At 48.3% G+C, this 18863-nt stretch overlaps 2 protein-coding genes across 2 annotated transcripts; one reads left to right on the forward strand and one right to left on the reverse strand.

The window, feature by feature from the left end:
* Positions 1-3183: 3183 nt before the first annotated feature.
* Positions 3184-7228, reverse strand: LOC117647410 (tubulin alpha-8 chain-like). The gene is made up of 9 exons (XM_034389138.1): positions 7166-7228; positions 6364-6574; positions 5960-6132; positions 5743-5871; positions 5341-5511; positions 4951-5162; positions 4727-4871; positions 4495-4658; positions 3184-3277 (listed from the first exon to the last, which is right to left on the reverse strand). Exons 1-9 carry the CDS (start codon positions 7226-7228, stop codon positions 3184-3186), a joined length of 1362 nt encoding a protein of 453 aa, XP_034245029.1.
* Positions 7229-7453: 225 nt separating this feature from the next.
* Positions 7454-18480, forward strand: LOC117647411 (DNA polymerase theta-like). The gene is given in 34 exon segments (XM_034389139.1): positions 7454-7609; positions 7688-7858; positions 7975-8409; positions 8523-8848; positions 8936-9060; positions 9135-9263; positions 9337-9467; positions 9470-9537; positions 9616-9748; positions 9827-9994; positions 10081-10293; positions 10381-10514; positions 10584-10739; positions 10846-11014; positions 11109-11272; positions 11352-11743; positions 11820-11964; positions 12046-12090; positions 12093-13806; positions 13859-13904; positions 14049-14190; positions 14263-14454; positions 14541-14899; positions 14972-15071; positions 15169-15370; positions 15446-15627; positions 15706-15858; positions 15949-16132; positions 16205-16356; positions 16452-16596; positions 16674-16793; positions 16885-17075; positions 17156-18211; positions 18339-18480. Coding segments are annotated over 32 exon segments (7128 nt in total). The 5' UTR covers positions 7454-7609; positions 7688-7734; the 3' UTR covers positions 17345-18211; positions 18339-18480.
* The last annotated feature ends 383 nt before the right edge of the window (positions 18481-18863 follow it).

Consider the following 18863-nt stretch of genomic DNA (forward strand, 5'->3'; position numbering starts at 1 on the left):
GCCCGCGGCCCCAAGCCCTGCCGCGCAATATCTTATCTCGCGCTGATGGCGTTCTAACGCCTACTGGCGCGTTGACGCCTCGGCTTGCGTCGCGCCGCGCCTCGCGGTCGCGTTTTGAATGGCCCCGTCGCTCCCGCCGTCCGATCCGCCTTGCCGCGCCACGCCGCGCCACGCGGCCGTGCTGGCCAAAGCAACGCATCCGCGGCCGCCGTGAACACCGTCACGTTTCACCACCCACCCGGCGAACCTGCCCGATAAGCGGTTACAAAATGACTCGCGTACCCTCACCCTCCTGGGCCTGGTGGTGCCTGATGGGCCGGGCCGTGAAGTAGGTCAGCCCTTGTGCTTCTGTATCGGCACCCAGCTGACTGCCGGCGCCGGCTAGGCCGCTGAGTGGGTGTCGCGCCTGCGGCTGCGGCCCGTTGCGTCCGTTGCCTCGCGGTGTCGCAACGCCAAGCAAGGGGGAGAGGAAAAGACAGTCTGCAGATTAGCTCAGATTGGCACATTTTACAACGGTTTAAACATGTCATTAAGGCGCTAGTCGCAATGTAGACGAGTTGGCTGCGCTCAGAATCAAACTCACGCTGCACTCGGAACGATTCGAACCGAACGCGGCGCGGCGAACGCTGCGGACGGCGGATGCGGCGTCACCCAATCTTAATTAAAAAAAACGGACGAACGCGGCGGCGGCCCGGCGGGTTGATCTGCCAAAGGAAGGGTGCTAACAGCTCGCCGTGCGCACGGTGTGCACCGAGCCGGCGCTAAGCTGCGCGGGGCGGGGCGGGGCGACGCCGCGAAACCCCTCATTGCCGTTCAAGTGGCGGGGCGCGGCGCGGCGGGGGGTCGGGAAGTCGTCCTGCTTGTTGCCGGCGAGCATTACACGCGTCATCCCCCTCCCCCTCCCCTCCCCCTCTCCTCCGCACCCCTTCGCGTATTACGTACGCGCAGCGCGACAAAATAAACTATACAATAGGCTTGTCCAATAAAACGAGGGGAATGCTCGGTAATTACAGTTTGACAAGTTGCCGCGGTTCCTCCCGCGACGACGCGATGCTGCGATGCCACCCACGTCCCGGCCGGCCTTGCAGTGCGGACGCGACAAAGGGACGCCGACGACGCGGCCCGGCCGCCATCGAGCAGTGCCTCTCCGTGCACTCCGGGTGCTCCCACACGTGTCTGCACGTCGAACGGCCGAATGGCGACCCGCCCCGTGTTGCTGCGCGTTGCGCGTTGCGTGTCGCGTTGCTGGGAAGCGTTGCGTTATTTTTACTTTGCTATCTGTGCGGCCCACCCATCGCCATCGCCCTGCTCCCTGCCGGCTGTCTCTCTCCTCTCTCTCGGACCCAGTCTCCTGCCGGGACTGCAGGGACTGACGGGACGACGCCGCCAAGGTCGCGGAGCTAGAGCCGCGGAACGCGCCCTGTAGGCTGCCGTCTATCGCGCTGCTCTGCTCGCCGAGGCGGTCGAGGCGGCCGGGCCGAGGAGGGGGTCCGCTTCCGGGGCAATATCGGTCACGAAAAACGGCCGAGGTTCAACTCCCTCCCCTCTCCGTCTGGCAAAGTCGAGAGGACTTCGCGTCGCGCCGTGCCTCCAGGCGACCCGCAAGCGTCCTGGCGGTGCCGGCGGGCCCGGTGTGGCGGTGCCAGGGTGTCTAGCTCGGTCTAGCCAGCCGGTCTAGGAGGGGGCCAGGAGACTCTGACTCTTACTCCCGGTAGCAGTGTGGCGGTAAATTGGATTCCATTGTCGTGGCCGGGGTGTTGTTGTTGTTGCCAATCCAAACCGGTGCTGCGCTTTGGATGCATCGCAGTGCATCGCAGTCCTTGCGACTCCTTTTCACACCGCACCCCGCGACAGGCCGCCAGGCCGCACCCGCTGCACCCTCATGTACTCCACAGTGCCGCCGTGTGTTGTGTGTCCACCGCAAAATAATTACCACCACAGCATGACGCTTGCTGATAGCTGATGCCTGCCTGCCTGCCCGTCTTTTAGTGGTGTGCCCCCTGCATTCCGCGGCGTGCGTCTGCGAGCGTCCATCCGTGAAAGTAAAATCCCCACTAAGCCCCGTCCGGCCCTGGCCGCCCGGCAGACTGATTCCGAGAGTCGTTTTCGTCGCTCTGTCTCTCTTGCGGTCATGAGGAGCCCCCTGGAGGTGCGAGAGAGACAGGGAAACGACTCTCGGAAAGAGTGGCGCTGCGGGGTGCAGCATCGTGCACTCGTTGGTGGGCGCGGGGCCCTTGCTCAATTACGCTCCAGGAATTCCCCCCACCCCTCCCCCTCCACCCCAACGAGGCCCCCTCTCGGCGGCCCTTCACCCTGCCACTGTAGGATTCCGCTCCGTCTCTCTCGCACCTATGCGGGACGCCCCGTGAGTGCGAGAGAGACAGAGGTACGAATCCGTGCGAGGCGCGAGGCGATACGCCAACCAGGGCAATCCCTAGGTACACCCCGGCCGCCCCCACCCCCGCCAACTTTCAAGCACCGAGCGCGAGCGGCACCAATATAAAACGTATTAAATCCCGACGGCGACAGGCGGCGGCATGGCCTCCGCTCTGCTCCGTTCCATAATTTCGATTAGCGCGCTGAAGAGGGCAGGGCGGCAGCCCGGCCGCCACCCCTTTGACGTTGCCCTCGCCGTCGCCCCGTCATCGGCGTCCTGGTGGCGGCCGGGTCGGCGGACCCCCAGCGTCGATGCCCTCTTGACCTGGCCGCCCGGGTCTTCCTCGCCTCCTTCAGGACGGTGTTGTTGTTGCTGAGTGGCGGCTGCCGCGGCGGGCCGACGCGCCGTCCGACTGTCCGGCTCCACAACAAGGAGGGACCCCACGCGAAGCGGCGAGCGGCAAGGGGCTGCCCGCGCGGCCCGTCAACGCGTCAACTCCACTAATTCCAACATTTTTCGGTTTCGAGACTCTCCCCGGCCGACTGACGGGCCGACGTAGGGGTCGGCCGTAAGCGTGTGGGTCACGGAGTGTGTGCTCCACAAGTCGAGCGACGCGGGGGCGACGCGGACGGGGCTGACTTGATTCCAGAGATTACTAGATCCCTCACACACACGCACGTACGCACACACGTCAGGTTGTTGATCCGGGGCCATGTAATCCTCTGTCACCGCGCCGCCACCGCGCACCGCGCTGTGCTGCCGGACGACGGACAGCTCGTAGGTGAGTGTTCCCCCTCCCCGTGTCGCTAGTCCTCCACCACGGCGTAGTCCTGCTCCAGCGCCGCCAGGTCCTCGCGGGCGTCGGCGAACTCGGCCTCGTCCATGCCCTCGCCGACGTACCTGGGGGCAAGAGAGAGAGGGCAGACCGGTGAGGTGGGTGAGCGTCAACACGCGGACGCCGCCAGATTTACCCGACCGTTTCCAACTAATTTTTAAATTTCTCTTCATCTGTAAAACTTCCAAAGGGACACCACTAGCGCCTTGGTGAGTCACCGCGACGTGTCCCTTTCCTCCTCGATACCTCGAGGGCAAACACTCGACTTTCGAGCGGCGAGGCGGCGAGATTTCAATCAAAGAGCTTGAATGGCTTCCTCGTCTTCCGAGCTGTTGACTTCGCCTGCCTCGCCGCGACCGTGTTTGTACAGGGCGATTCCCTAAATAATTCACCTGGCACCGCCTTTTCACGCGGATGGAGTGCGTGTGTGTGGGGGGCGTGCAATAAGACAAGCCGCATTTTCCTCGTTCGTTCATTCATCCATCCATCCACACATCCATACAGCCATTCAGTGCGACTGTTGATTCCGGGAAGACACGACGACGGCCGACCCCGGCATCGCGGCAGCCTCCCCTTCCTCCCCCTCCCCGCCCCGCCCCCTCTCTGCCTATTTACACGGCCGGGAGGTCCTTTGGTTGGGCGCGGGGCTGCGCGGGGCGTGGCTCGGCTTTCGCGGTTCGATCCCCGTCGCCGCTTTGCCGTGGCTTGCCGTTGCCTGTGTTGGCAGTCAATCCGGTTGGCCACGCTGCCTCAAGCTTATTAATGCGATGAGCTTTATTGTGGTCCGCTGACTGATTCCGGGGGTCGTGTTTTTCGCCGCATCCCTCGCACCCGTACGGGACACCCCATGAGTGCGAGAGAGACAGAGCGACGACTCTCGCCAGAGGGGGTTGGCCTCTCGATGTCGACAGCGTGTTGATGCGTGGCTCGCCTACGCCATGCCTACGCCCGGCTGCACTAAGCCGGCCGCCACACACGCGAAGCGCGAAGCAAAACACGGCGCTGGACACTGCAGCACTGCAGCAGCACAGAATGCGGTTTGGGCTCCGCTTTTGTGGATCCGTTTCACGCCACGCGGCCCCTGTCCGCAGCTTGCACGCGTGCACTTGGTTTCCGCAGTGAATAGGCCCAACCTACCATAACCTAACCTACCATAACCTAACCAAACCAAACCTAACTTAACCTACGCAAAAATCCAGCACTGTCATGTAAAGTCTCACCCAATGCACTAAAATTTAGAACTTTTCTATTTTTCACAGCGAGGTTGCCCAAGCGTACGCACCAGTGCACGAAGGCGCGCTTCTTGTGCATCAGGTCGAACTTGCGGTTGAGCTTCTCCCAGGCGGCGCGGATGGCCGTCGAGTTGGACAGCATGGTGACGGCGCGGATGACGGGGGCCAGGTCGCTGCCGGGCACCGTGGTGGGCGGCTGGTAGTTGATGCCGATCTGCGAGGAGAGGCACACCCGGTTTTGACCGCGACAATCCCCGACTCCATTCAGGCTGGGAGTCTCACTTTGAAGCCGGTGGGGCACCAGTCCACGAAGCGGATAGCGCGCTTGCTCTTGATGGACTGCACGGAGGCGTTCACGTCGGTCGGTGTGACGTCGCCGCGGTACAGCATGCAGCAGGCCATGTACTTGCCGTCGGCGGGGTTGCACCTGGGCGTCAGCCAATCGCGTAACTCCGTAAAAAAAGCGCATTTTGTTTTTGAATTGTAAAGGGTGGGGCTTGACTCACTTGACCATCTGGTTGGCCGGCTCGAAGCAGGCCGAGGTGAGCTGGCCCACGCTGAGGGCCTCGTGGTAGGCCTTGCCCGCCGACACGAAGGGCGCGTACGTGATGAGGGGGAAGTGCAGGCGCGGGTAGGGCACCAGGTTGGTCTGGAACTCCACCAGGTCCACGTTGAGGCAGCCCTCGAAGCGCAGCGACGCCGTCACCGCGGACACCACCTGGGCAATGTTAAACCATGATTATGCCTACTTACAAGCAACTTGAAAGTTCCTCTTGAATTCCTCGGTGTAAAGTCGGGAATGACGTCCAACTACAGCCAGCCTAACCTCAGCATAACCATACCTAACCTTACATAACCTCAACCTAACCTTACCTAACCTAACTTCACAAACTGACCTGCCCCAGGAGGCGGTTCAGGTTGGTGTACGTGGGCCTGGCCACGTCCAGGTGCCGGTCGCAGATCTCGTAGACGGCCTCGTTGTCCATGACGAAGCAGCAGTCCTCGATCTCGAGCGAGCCGTGCGTGCACAGCACCGCGTTGTAGGGCTCCACGATCACGGGCGAGATCTGGAAATGGCGCAGCTCTGCAGACTCGGTACCAGTGTCGTTTCGTCGCTCCGTCTCTCTCGCATCCATAGGGGACGCCCGGCTGCTGTTAGCGCCCGCCGAGTCGGGGGTAGGCAGCCACGGGGTGCAGCCGCGCGCCGGGAAGCCTAAAGCGCGCTGGGCGGCGCAGAGCTCTGTCTCTCGCACCGCTTCTGTACGCCCAAGGAGTGCGAGAGAGACAGAGTGACCTACCTGCGGGGCGGGGAACACGGCGAACTCCAGCTTGCTGGTCTTGGCGTAGTCCTGCATCAGCCTCTCCAACAGCAAGGTCGTGAAGCCGGAGCCGGTGCCGCCGCCGTAGGCCCGGAACAGGAGGAAGCCCTGGGCGGGGAAGCGTGAGCTAGCGCTGTCTCGCTCGCACTCCCTGCGGACCGCGGCACGCCCCTCGAGTGCGAGTGAGACAGAGCACCTGCAGGCCGCTGCAGTCCTCGGCCAGGATGCGGATGCGGTCCAGCGTGAGCTCCGCCATCTCCCTGCCCACGGTGTAGAAGCCGCGCGCGAAGTTGGAGGCCGCGTCCTCCTTGCCCGACACCAGCTGGTCCGGGTGGAACAGGCACTTGTACGCCCCGGTGCGGATCTCGTCTGCGGGCACAAAGACCGCCCAGTCTGCAGTCGGCACCGCGAGCCCGGCGTGTCAAGAGGCGGATGCGGATCCAAGAGGGTGAGCAAAAGGACAATGTAGCCGCTTGGCCTCTAGACTGCCGCCTGAGGTAAAAAAAGGCTTCGCTTTGCCCCTGTAAGTAGGCAAAAAGTTGTGCTTTGCCCGTCCCTGGATCCGCCACTGCCAAGAGGGGTGTCCTCGGTTCCGCTCACCGATGCAGGTGGGCTCGAGGTCCGCGATGACGGCCCGGGGCACGCACTTGCCGCCGCCCGTCTCGCTGAAGAAGGCGTTGAAGGTGTCGTCCTGGACGGTCCAGCAGAGCTGGCCGTCGGGGGCGATGCCGTGCTCCAGGCAGTACAGCTCCCAGCAGGCCGAGCCGACCTGGACGCCCGCCTGCCCCACGTGCAGGGACACCACCTCGCGCTGCGGCTGGCACGGCCATTGCGAACAGCCCTCTCACTCCGACCCCACGCCCGTCACGTCGTCAATGCACTGTTCGTACCATCTTGGAAGACGAGTGGTGCCGGAGGAGAATCGGAGACTCAGGAACTCATGGTGTGGCGCGTGAATGGCGGCATCCTCAAACGGGAGCTGCTGTCTTCATTTTGCTATTTTTATTGCGTTGCTTTCCTTTTTTCGGCGAAAGTTTTCTATTTTTTTATCGTTTCTTTTTTTTACAGGCTAATTTTTGGTGTAGGGCCGGGGGGCCGGGGTGCGTGTCCTGCGGCGAGAAGAGGGGTCGATTTAGTGTCCAAGTAAGGAAATGGAAACGTTGAGGTTGTAGCCTACCTGGGAGGCGCCAAGGGCCAGGGCCTGACATCGTGGTGTTCCAGTGTGTCGTCCTTCGCCCTTCAGCCGCTTCAGCCGCCTCAGCCCCGGCCCGCCCGGTTTCCTTGTCCTTCACCCTTGCTCCTCCCAACCGCCGCGCCACCGCCCAGTTCCTCTGTTGTGTTGGCGGGTAACATCGAAAACCCTCAGCGCCCTCTCGCACCGCGTGGTGGTCGATTTCCCAACCTCTCTATCAGACTGAGGTACTTTCCGCGCGCCCGGAGGGCAGGCAACCCATTTGACTCGCATGTTGGCACAGTTGGCAACGCACACTGATGGGTGTAGCTTAAGTGGTTTGGAGTGCAGCTCTGAATGATGCAGTCAAAATATGAAGTTCTTTTCAGGGCCTCTTGTCTTTCAATGGCGATCGAGGTGGTTTCCGCGGTTTCCGCGGTTTTCGCGGTTTTCAGGTTGCCCGTACCGGAGGTCCCGCACGTGGTGCGGAGAAGGGGAAGGGGGAGGGGAGCGCGCGGGTAGCCAGTTTGAAAGGGCGCAACAAGCCCAAACCTGCAGCCGGCACGCATGAATTTAGCTGCATTTTACGTGATTCTGAATTGAAGTCAGCAGTTTCCGACCGCACATAACTTAAGCATACTGCAATGGACCTCGAATTCAGTGTTTTCCTTCGTGGTAAAGTTCTTCTGATGGCCCATTATTAATTATGTGTCGAATAGGTTCATAGGTTATAAACTAATGTTTCGTTTGCAGAAGTTTTGAAAAATGGATGTCTTTGATTACTCCATTGAGTTCTTGCTATGGCTGATGATTTTCCCGAGGACTCGTTTTTCAGGAATAGCAATGTTGCTGCTCTGGAAGCTGCTATTAATGAGAAAGATGACAATCTGTCCAAACAAAGCAAAGCTGAGAGTAGCATTAAGAGTAAGTTTAAATTTTTAAAATCTTTATCTCTTCGCACTTGATTGCTGAATTTTTACTTGATTGTCCTCAGAGTTCTTCCTGTTATAGCTCCTTATCAATGTCTGTGTCTACCGCAGGTCCAAAATCGACTCAACATGAACCGGCGACGGCATTTATCACAGCGAAGCAATTGCTTCATTCTAGAGGAGCTGATTCCTCGTTGACTGCTTTTGGTCATCCAGGTGCACATGGGAATGCTGGAAGCTCTGAAGATTCATGTCCACCTAAATCATCCAACATCAAAGACTCTAAACGCACAACATGTCAGGCCTCTAAAAATTCACCCAAATCTCAAACTACCAGGAAAAGGTGTCCCAGGAAAATACTTGGGTCTGAAGATGAGCCCAGCACCTCAAAGACGGCTCCTAAATCAGAAACTGCCCCAAAGGATAAACCCAAAACATTGTATCAACCCCTAAACATTACCAAAAATGCTACACTACAAAACAAGCACCCTGATTGCTCAGCTAATGGCATTTTGTCAAACTGTGATGCAGCACACTTATCTTCAGGTAATTATTTTAGAAGTATGGACTTGCATTATGCAATTCCTTTTTCATGCATCCTCTTTAATGATTTCACTTTGATACTCATCATGGTCACCTGTGATTTGCCCCCCTTGAAGGTGATTTGGAGAGCTCTCTCAAAGACAACTCCTCCCTTCTTCTAACTCAGCAGAAGCTAAGGCTGGACACTTGGGGTCTACCCCAAAGTATTTTAACTCAGTACGCCAAAAGAGGCGTCACTGAAATGTTTCCCTGGCAAGTTGAATGCCTGTGCTGCCCACGAGTACTTAATGGAGGCAACTTGGTCTATTCAGCTCCCACATCTGCTGGTAAAACATTGGTTTCTGAGATTGTTTGTATCAAAACTGTTCTGGAGAGACGCAAGAAGGTGTTATTTGTTTTACCTTTTGTTTCTGTTGTGCGTGAAAAAATGTTTTATTTCCAGGTAGGTAGTTTTCTGTTGTGTTCTAGTTTTGATTAATTAATCTGTATAGTTTCAAACCACGTGACCGCTCGTTTTCTTTATGTACAGGAATTATTTAGAGGGAGTAAAGTACGAGTTGATGGTTATATGGGTGGCCACTCTGCTGCAGGAGGTTTCCGCTCGCTGGACTTAGCCGTGTGTACCATTGAAAAAGCTAACAGCCTCGTAAACAGGTGCAATAAACTGTTTCAATTTTATTTTTTCCCTACCATGGTCTATGTACTGATTGCAAGTCATTTTTTGTCAGATTGATGGAGGAAAATGAATTAGCGAAATTGGGGGCTGTCATTGTTGATGAGCTTCATTTGATTGGAGACCCACACAGAGGATACCTGTTGGAACTGCTTCTCACAAAGTTAAAATACATGTCTATTAGGTAATTTTTGTCTGAGATGCTTGTATGTAGTTTGAATTTTTGAGGCTCTAATTGGCTGGTTAAAATTTTACAGGAACAAAGATATTTCAGTTCAGATTGTTGGGATGTCTGCCACATTGCCTAACTTGTCACTTTTATCAAATTGGCTTGAAGCAGACCTTTACAAGACAACCTTTCGACCAGTACCTTTGGAGGAATTCATTAAATTGGAGACACTCTTTACAACAACAGCATGAAGCCTGTCCGGACCATTACGCCAGAGATCACAATAAAGGTTTGCTTTGTCCCACACCGATGTATTTGGAGGTATCTGTACAGATAAAATGTTATCTCTTGTTGTTTTGTTTGCCAGAATGACACTGAACATATTGTCTATTTATGTTTGGAAACAATTGCTAATGGACATTCTGTTCTCATCTTCTGTTCTACAAAAGCATGGTGTGAATCACTTGCTCAAACTGTGGCTTGTGAATTCCGTACGATTGGTCAGTTCCTCTCCACCTTGCCAAACTTTCGTTGAGACTGATTTACTCATTTTTTTTAACCCTTATGAATGATCCCAGGTCTTGGCAGAGACATTAATGCCCCTGACAGTCTTCCGTACAAACTAAGGGAACAACTCAATTCTGCTCGCATATCAGAATGCCTAGGGCAATTACGAAATTGTCCAGTAGGATTGGATAATTTGTTAGGCAAAGTTGTGTCCTTTGGAGTAGCATACCACCATGCAGGTATTAACCCCTTAATTTTTGCTACTTCTATTGTGAGTTTCTGTCTGGTACTAATCCTGACTACCAAACACCTACTTTTTACAAAGGCCTCAGTATGGATGAACGAGACATTATTGAGGGATGCTTTAAGAATGGAACTTTACGGGTTCTGGTCGCAACAACTACTCTCTCATCAGGTGTCAATCTTCCTGCCAGAAGAGTTATTGTAAGATCTCCTACTTTTCAAGGCCGGTCGATTGATATCCTTTCCTACCGCCAGATGATTGGGCGAGCTGGGCGAATGGGTGTGGATTCTGCTGGTGGGCGACATTTATTTTTATAGTTATTTAATGCTTTTGCCCCATACCTTTCTTTAACCAGTTTATTTTCGAAAATGATTTTTTCAGGTGAAAGCATTATCATATGTCAGAAAACAGAACAGCGTATTGTGGCAAACTTAGTTTTGTCTGCCTTGAAGCCGATTGAGAGCTGTCTTGGGCATGGTGATCTCTCAGCAAGTCTGAAAAGAGCCATTTTAGAAGTAAGTAGATTGATTTTTGTTATCATCACTATCACCATCAAGTCCTAAATTTAATGTTTGTCTCTCCAGGTGATTGCTGGGAAAGTTGCAAGTACACCAGAAGATCTTGAACTTTACACTAAGTGTACCCTCCTAGCCCAGAGCCGGGAAGGAACTGAGGAAAATAGCAATCCAGTTTCTGCCTGTATTTCTTTCCTTGAGGATAATGAATTAATTAGACTCCAGGTCATTGTCATGTTGTTCTCTTAAAAAAATATAAAAAAATTGTTCTTCCATTTTTGAAAATCTTATCTTATCTTGTCTTTGTTTTGAAAATTATTTTTGCTTGCAGACTGGAGATGATGGAGTTTTACGCTATTCTGCGACTCCTCTTGGACAAGCATGTCTCTCTGCATCGATTCATCCTGATGAAGGGCTTCGTTTATTCCAGGAATTGCAACGTGCAAGGCAATGCTTTGTGCTAGAAAACGAGCTTCACCTTGTTTACCAAGTAAAGCCTCATGCAATACCTCTGATTTCACCCATATATTTTCTTGTTCAAATTTACAATATTTAGTTCTATTTTGGATCATTTCTTTTCTGTAGGTGACTCCTTTAATGTGGCTGATCAGTGGAATAATTTAGACTGGATGCATGTTCTTTCACTATGGGAGCAATTGTCTCCTGATTTGAAACGTGTTGGAGAATTAGTTGGTGTGGAAGATAGGTTCATTGTGAGAGCTATGCGAGGAACAATTAATTTGAAATTGGAGAAACAGGTATGGAGGAACATGAACGTGCCCTTTATAAGTTAATATGCACTGAACCTTTTAATTATGTATAATACTCCATTTTCAGCGGCAGAAACTTCTGATCCACAGGAGGTTTTATACTGCCCTTGCATTAAATGACCTGGTCAATGAAGTCCCATTAAATACTGTAGCAGCTAAGTTTAACTGTTCTCGAGGGATGCTCCAAAGTTTACAACAGTCAGCATCCACTTATGCTGGCATGGTCACATCATTTTGTCACCGATTAGGCTGGTCCTCAGTGGAGCTAATAATAAATCAATTTCAAGACCGCCTTCACTTTGGAACTCACAGGGAACTGTTAGACCTTTTAAGGTTGCCCTCTTTAAACGGACCGCGAGCCAGAGCCCTGTATAATGCCGGGGTTACTTCTGTGTCGGAAATGACCACAGCCGATGTGCTCACCGTTGAGAATGCCTTGCATGCTGCCATTCCTTTCTCAGGTATCGTACTAATTATTCATATTCGGGTTGATTGTTTTGTGAGTGCGGTGCCTTAACTGTGTTGAATTTCTGATTAGCGATAAAGAAAGAGAGGGAGAAACCACATCAGAATTAGAGCGCAGGAGAGCTCTGAAAGGAATTTGGATCACTGGAAGGCAAGGCTTGTCTGAAAGGGAAGCTGCTGAGTTCATCATTAAGGAAGCTAGAACCATTATTCAGGTACCCATTTTTTCAATATTTCAGTTGATGCATGTTACACTGCCTGCATTGTATCGGATTTAATCTGTTGACTCCTGGCAGGCGGAGCTTGGTTTGGTTGATGTGAATTGGGACCAAAAGAAACAGATAATAATGCTGTGATCAATGACGCAGATTCCTTACTTGGAAGAGCATCTAGCACCGAAGAGAGTTCATCTACCTTTGATGAAGCAAATGTAAAACAGTGTGAGACTATTGTGCTGAAAGCACCTGAATCTGCCATTGGTCTCACTGAAAATACCAGTTCTACTGTGTTGCAAGATACTGTTGCAGCAGCTGAGCCTAAGATAGATATTGGAGAATCAATGAATGGGAATATATCAGACATGAAAAATTCTATCCTACCTGAAACTTCTGATATCACCAATAATTCATATAGGGAAAAAGTGATTGAAATAACTATTAACAACTCTTATCTGCATAAAGCTGCGGAAACCGTGAATATGGAAACAGTAAATAACTCAAACCTAGAAAGAGTTTTTGAAACAGATAATTTGGAAGCCATCCATAACTCTAATCAGGATAATGTTGTTGAAACAGAAAATTTGAAAACTTTCGAAAATTCTAATCTAGAGGAAGTAAGGGAAGTGGATAACTCAAGAAAAGCGAGTGAACGAACTGTTCAAGGTGAACAAGAATGCATTGGAGGGAAAGACGAAAGCTATCATCATGCTGACAGCTCTAAAAATTTATCCACAGACATGTTTGAAAATAATATATGTGATTTTTCCAACTTAAGTGAAACTATGGAAAAGATAGCACCATCAACTGATGATAAGCCTACAAGCCCCCTTGAAAGTTCAAAACACTTACAAACCAGTGTTGACATTTTTTTTGAGTCTTCATTTTCCAATTCAGCTCTTGCAAAATTAGCTGCCAATATTACTGATGTTCCAAATACAAAAAGTAAAGAGACATCACAGCACCAAAATGTTGAAAACAGCCCATCTTTTCATCCAAGTGGTACAGACTCTTGCATGGGTTCTTGGAACATAAACATGTCAGCAATAGACAGATTATGTGCACAAGAAGAGATTGGTGAAAACTCAGCAGATAAAGGAAAGGTTCCCACAGATTCAACACCAATATCAAGGAGGCCATCATGGGACCTTTTTGCTTGTAGTCCTTCTGAAAATGAGAATGCTGCTGTTAAAGAATCTGAAGACATGTTTGCCTCATTTACTACTCCTGTTTGTGACAGAGTTTTGCGACCAAGAAATAGAAGTGGAAGTAGCAGTAACAGCAAAGGCATACAAAATACTGCATCCCCACTATCATTCATCAATTACTCCAAAAGTCCTAGTTTGTTTGGTGATAGTTTTGAAATTAATACTGGGCTGATGGAAGTGCTTGATGGTGGAAGCACTGCTGACAGCAGAATGGTGCAGGACGGTTCCCCTGCATTGAGCCCTCCAAAAGCTCCTGAGCCTGCAGCCACCAAGCATGGCAAACTAAATAAATTCCTAAACCCAGCAAAAAAGCCACAGCACCTATTGGAAGGTAAAGGATGTGAGTCCAATGGTCCTAAAGACCCACCTGTTTGTCGTAATAGTGCTAATCTACGCCTAGGGCTGAGTTGTCGGGCGGTGTCAAAGAAATCACAAGGCACTGACAAATCAGTATCAAGCAATTCAAAAGATCCAGTTTATACTGAAATTTTGACAGACTCATTCATGGAAGCAGCATTTCAGACTGCATTTTACAGTGAATCCAACATACTAGATGTTCAAAGTCTGCTGAGAAGTGTGACCCACTCCAAGACATACAAGACAAGAAAAAACTTGTGCAGGTCGTGCAATGGATGAAGATGAGTTAGTTATTGATAACAAAAGACTGAAAGTAAGTGTTTCATCAGATGAAGAAGTCGTGAATACACCTCCAGAGAATGAGAAGAACTTGAGGTATAGTACTAGGAGATCGTCAAGACTAAATGCGAATAGACTGAAGCTCTGATTAACTTCATAAACAAAACAAAAAGTGCATTGTAGCAGAATTAACTTTTTGGATCTTTTTTGTATTTAAAAGCAATGTTCTTTCTCTCTCAGAAAGTCTTCAAAAGTCTGCAGTTCTTCCACTATATCACCCCAAAGAATAAAATCAACCAAACAGCAGGTTGGTATGACACAAAAATCATCTTCAAATGGAATTGGACCTCCACTTACCCGCAGAATGCTGGCTAACCGACAGGTAGGAACATTTGCAATAGAATAGTTGAAAGAAAAGCCTATATGTAACAAATTTCCTTTTTTTCACCCCCAGAAAAGTACATCTAGTATTGATAAGACTCAACCTGAAAATGTCCCAAGTACTACTACCTTAACTAGTTCAAATTTAGATCAAAACGACCACATTAAAAATCCTTTCACTTTAGCTGAGGCAGAAGAAGATTGGACCACATATAATATAATAGATGTTTGTCGCAGTAAAATACTTTTTAAAACATTTTACAAGGTATCTTATTATTTTTATGAAGATAATTGCAATCTAGAAATTGACAACCCTTTATTATAATTTTGAAAAAAATATTTTTTCTCTAGGAAGCGATGGTTGCTACATTATGGGCTCTTTCTCTTGCCTGTGAACGGAGTGAAACCAATGAGCTACCAGTGGGCATTGGTTCAAAGATTTTGAAGACGCATAGGACCTCAAGGCAAGATTCCAAATCGTGTAGCATTTCCCAGTTGTCAGTTGCCGGGAGTACCCTTGTTGGAGTTTCCTTTTGTTTTGGAGGTACTGATGCCTACTTTCTCAATCTGGAGACCAAGTCTGAGCATTGTGTTATTTCATTAAGTGAGCGATTGGAACTTCTGAGGAAGGTTCTCTGCAGAGATGACAAAATGACAAGGCCAATAGTATGTTCCTTTGATGTCAAGGAGCAATTTAAAGTGTTGTTCAGGTAAAAGGATGAACTCTTAGAAGTTCGATTAGTTACATGGTTTAGTGTAAAATAATAATATTTTGCTTCTAGGTGTACTGGTGTTCAAATGTACAACCTGTCTTTATATGATCCAAAAATTGGTGATTGGCTTTTGGAACCAGAAGGCAAAGAGAAGACTTTGCAATCTTTGGTACAATCCTGCACTGAGTTTCTTTTTTCTTTACTTGCGTTTGTAGTCAATATCTTACATCTGGTTTCTGTTTTGAAATTGTTATTTTTCTTGACAGGTCATTAAGTATTTTGAACAAGCTATTGGCTTGGCAGAACATGCAGGCAATGTACGGTTTGGCCAGGGCAGCCCTGCATTGGATGTTGACCAAACTATACCTGGGAGACAGCGTTCCAGTGTTGAAGCTATATTGTGTTATCAAATTATGAGTGCCCAATATAGTAAGCTACAAGCCGTAGACCTTCTTTCATGCTTTACTGGTAAGAGCCAATATGAAAGAGACATAAATCGGACATCCTTGAAAAAAAGTGATTTATCATAATAATGTTCCACAGATGTGGAAATGCCTGTTGTTGCCTGTGTTGGTGGTATGGAGTTGACTGGTATTGGTTTCAACACTGACACTTTACAAAATCAACAAGAAAAGCTACGAGAAGAAATGTCCATTCTGGAGAAAAGAGCCTATTTGTTGGCAGGCCGCACCTTTTCACTAACATCACCAGCAGATACAGCGAGGGTGGGGCTCTTTGATTTTATTTTCTGCCAGCATTATTTCCTACCCTCTTCTGAATGCCCTCATTTCCCCAATATGTAGGTTTTATATCAAGAGCTCAGGTTGGGCCAAGGACAGAATCTGAAAGGTCGACTCAGAAAGACCAGTAAAGAGGAACTTAGCAAACTGCGATCAGAGCATCCATTACCGGATGTAATTCTTATGTGGCGTAAACTGAATGCAATCCACTCAAAAGTGAGTTGCCTCACAAACTTAAATCCTCATCATAATTAGGTAGATTGCAATGTGCTGTATATAATGTGTACCAACATTTTTTTTTTTTAGACTGTTTGTCCTCTGCTGCCTTCTGAGCCATGCACCAGATTATTTGGACGGTACATTTTGCACACTGCGACTGGGCGGATTTCGATGTTTGAACCAAACATACAATGCATTCCAAGAGATTTTGAGATTTCCCTAGAGTCCAAGGAGTCCTTCTGCATGCGGACGGCCTTTGTGGCTTCTCAAGGTAGGACCATGCCACAATGTGCGACTCGTGACAACCAACAATGGAACACTTAGCTTACTCCTATCTAATTAGGTGCATCACTGGTGGCTGCTGACTATTCTCAACTAGAATTGAGACTTCTTGCCCATCTCTCTGGCGACACTAAACTTCTAAACATATTAAACCAAGGGCAAGATGTCTTCAAAAATTTAGCTGCAGAATGGAACAGCATTCCATTTGAGCAGGTATGTGTCAGATTTTATTGTATGCATTTGTCAAATGCCTTGTATTTATCCATTACTCTCATTTTTATCTAAGTTATATCTTACATCTGTTACAGGTTACTGATGATCATAGACAAAAAGCCAAGCAAATATGCTATGGGATAATTTATGGAATGGGTGCTCGAGCATTAGCTGATCAGCTTGAAGTTGAAGAAGCTGAAGCAGTAGATCTTATGGAAACATTCCATTCAAAATTCCCAGGTGTGTTTTTATCTGCTGTTCATATCTTGTTTTATAATCTATCTAACTAACTCTTTACTCTCCAATTTTTTCCAAAGCCATAAATGACTATCTCTCAAGAACTGTGAAAAACTGCCAATGCCAAGGATACGTCAAAACTTTACTGGGACGCTATCGGTACCTTCCAGGAATCAGTAGCTCAAGCATTCATGTAAAAGGTACAGTATGGCATGCTTAGTAAAACTACTCATTTAATTCTTAAGCACTGAAATGAAAGGAACTCTAATGTTCTACGTAATACCACCATAGCTCATGCTGAACGACAAGCAGTAAACACCACAGTTCAAGGGTCAGCCGCAGATTTGGTTAAAACTGCAATGGTTGTTGTCGAGAAGGCAATATACAAATCCTTTCCTCACGCGTTATGTGCTGTTGGTAAAGAATTCTCACTCAATGTGCCTCGCCTTGTCCTTCACTTGCATGATGAACTTATGTATGAAGTAAGTACAAAGAGGTAAGCAACATATATTAATTTACAAAGATAATGCTGCAAACTGACTCTTCAAAAAAAAATTTCCAGGTACCTAATGACAGTTTGGACAAATTTTGTCATATTCTCAAAGATGGAATGGAAAGGGCAATTCCTTTATCAGTTAAATTGCCAGTAAAAGTGAAAGTTGGCAAGACCTGGGGCAGTTTAGAATTGAAAACATTCCCTGCGAATGTTGAAACATCCTCCACCAATGTTAAAACATCTTCAATCAATTGACTTTTTCATCAAATTTTAATTTTAGTTGCTATATATACACAAAACATTTATGAATTTCTGGTAATATCCATTATATTGCCCAGGACAATTTACTACTTGTTATTGATAATCAATTTTGTGTCCTGGAACTTTATTCCATTATGGTCATGGAAAAACATGTGTGTCCCAATTGTAGGATTTTTCTTGTATTTTCATTTCTCTTTATTGTCTGTGATATACACTTCTTTTTTGTTTGTTACTTTATGTCTTTGTTCTTTCTGTTGTATTTGTTTTGCATTTTTCTCTAGAATAATGATTTTCATTTTCTTTGTTAGCATAATTGAATGATAATGCATGGATCTATGTATCAAATTTATTGAATGGGTCAAAAGTAATTTTTATTAGTATTCAAAATAGTCAAATATTTTTCATACTGAATGAAACTGTTAAGTGGGTATGAGAAACACCTTCCTGTTTAGACAGATGACAAGTGACAGTCATCTGATAACTGAACTGTTTTCAGTGTATGGTTATTTGACATTTCTTAAATTCCGCTGCCCTGTTTTGAAGATTTTGCAAGATGAACAGAACTCGCCATGCCATCTCATATGTTTGCCGTTGCCGAAAGGCACTTGTTCCATTGCTGCCATCTCAAACTTCCAACTTAAACAAATGTTTATCTGTGCCAGACCACAGACGCTTTTTTCCTCCCTTAAAAATGGTCCTAGCTGTCACAACATTGAAGATATTTTCCCAAAATTGCCTATAAAATCACCTCCAATGTTTGCAATGGATGTGGCCAATAGGTTATTCAAACAAGTGTCATGGACTGTGGATAATCAGCTGAGCAAGGATGACATCCTCAACACTAATGCAGCTGCAGAGAAGGTGACTTATGCTCTTGTTCAAAGTTATCCATTTATTTTGAATCTTATTCTCATTGTGCTAGCAAATGGGAACAGTGTGATTTGCTACTGCGTTGTTATTTATTCAACTGGATATTGTTCTTCTCCAGATTTTAATGTTTGTGACCGAATGCTTGGTAAATAATGAATTTGAAGTGTTGGAAGAAAAGCTCAGCGAAGAAGCGCTACAGAAAGCTCGCTCAATAGCACTTGCAGAGTCTAATGATAAGTGCTTAATTTTTGAAGGGACTTCTAATAAATTGTTTGCGTCAGAGAATCGTTTCTTTGCTCCGTGGGTATCTTCTTCTGAAGATAATTGTAAGTGCGTCTCAAAGTGCTCTATAATTGTGAATGTAATGCATTTTTGTTACTTAACTTTATTTTTGTGTTCCAGGTTTTATTTTAACATACCTTGCTTTAATGGCCAGTCAGCCACGGCAAAGTGTATGGGGGATCACTCTTGTAATAGAGAAAGATCGTGATGGGGGCATTTCGGAAGAGCTGAAAGTGACTGATCTCTACTTCGAAACTAAATTGTTGTCAAGCGATTGAAGTAAACATGCACTTTCATGCATGAATTTTGCTTGTGAGAAATTTCTTGATGAATATGTGTAGCTCATTCAGTTGCTGAATTA

The sequence above is a fragment of the Thrips palmi genome, unplaced genomic scaffold (genome assembly GCF_012932325.1).
Source record: "Thrips palmi isolate BJ-2018 unplaced genomic scaffold, TpBJ-2018v1 HiC_scaffold_2, whole genome shotgun sequence".
In the NCBI taxonomy this organism is placed as follows: Eukaryota; Metazoa; Arthropoda; class Insecta; order Thysanoptera; family Thripidae; genus Thrips; species Thrips palmi.

Excerpts from the sequence above, each read along its gene's own strand:
- LOC117647410 (XM_034389138.1), bottom strand. The coding sequence starts at position 7,228 with ATGCGAGTCAAATGGGTTGCCTGCCCTCCGGGCGCGCGGAAAGTACCT. Across the intron at positions 5,512-5,742 it reads CCGTGTTCCCCGCCCCGCAG|ATCTCGCCCGTGATCGTGGA; the intron begins GTAGGTCACTCT and ends CGCCATTTCCAG. Across the intron at positions 4,659-4,726 it reads GGTGCCCCACCGGCTTCAAA|ATCGGCATCAACTACCAGCC; the intron begins GTGAGACTCCCA and ends CTCTCCTCGCAG.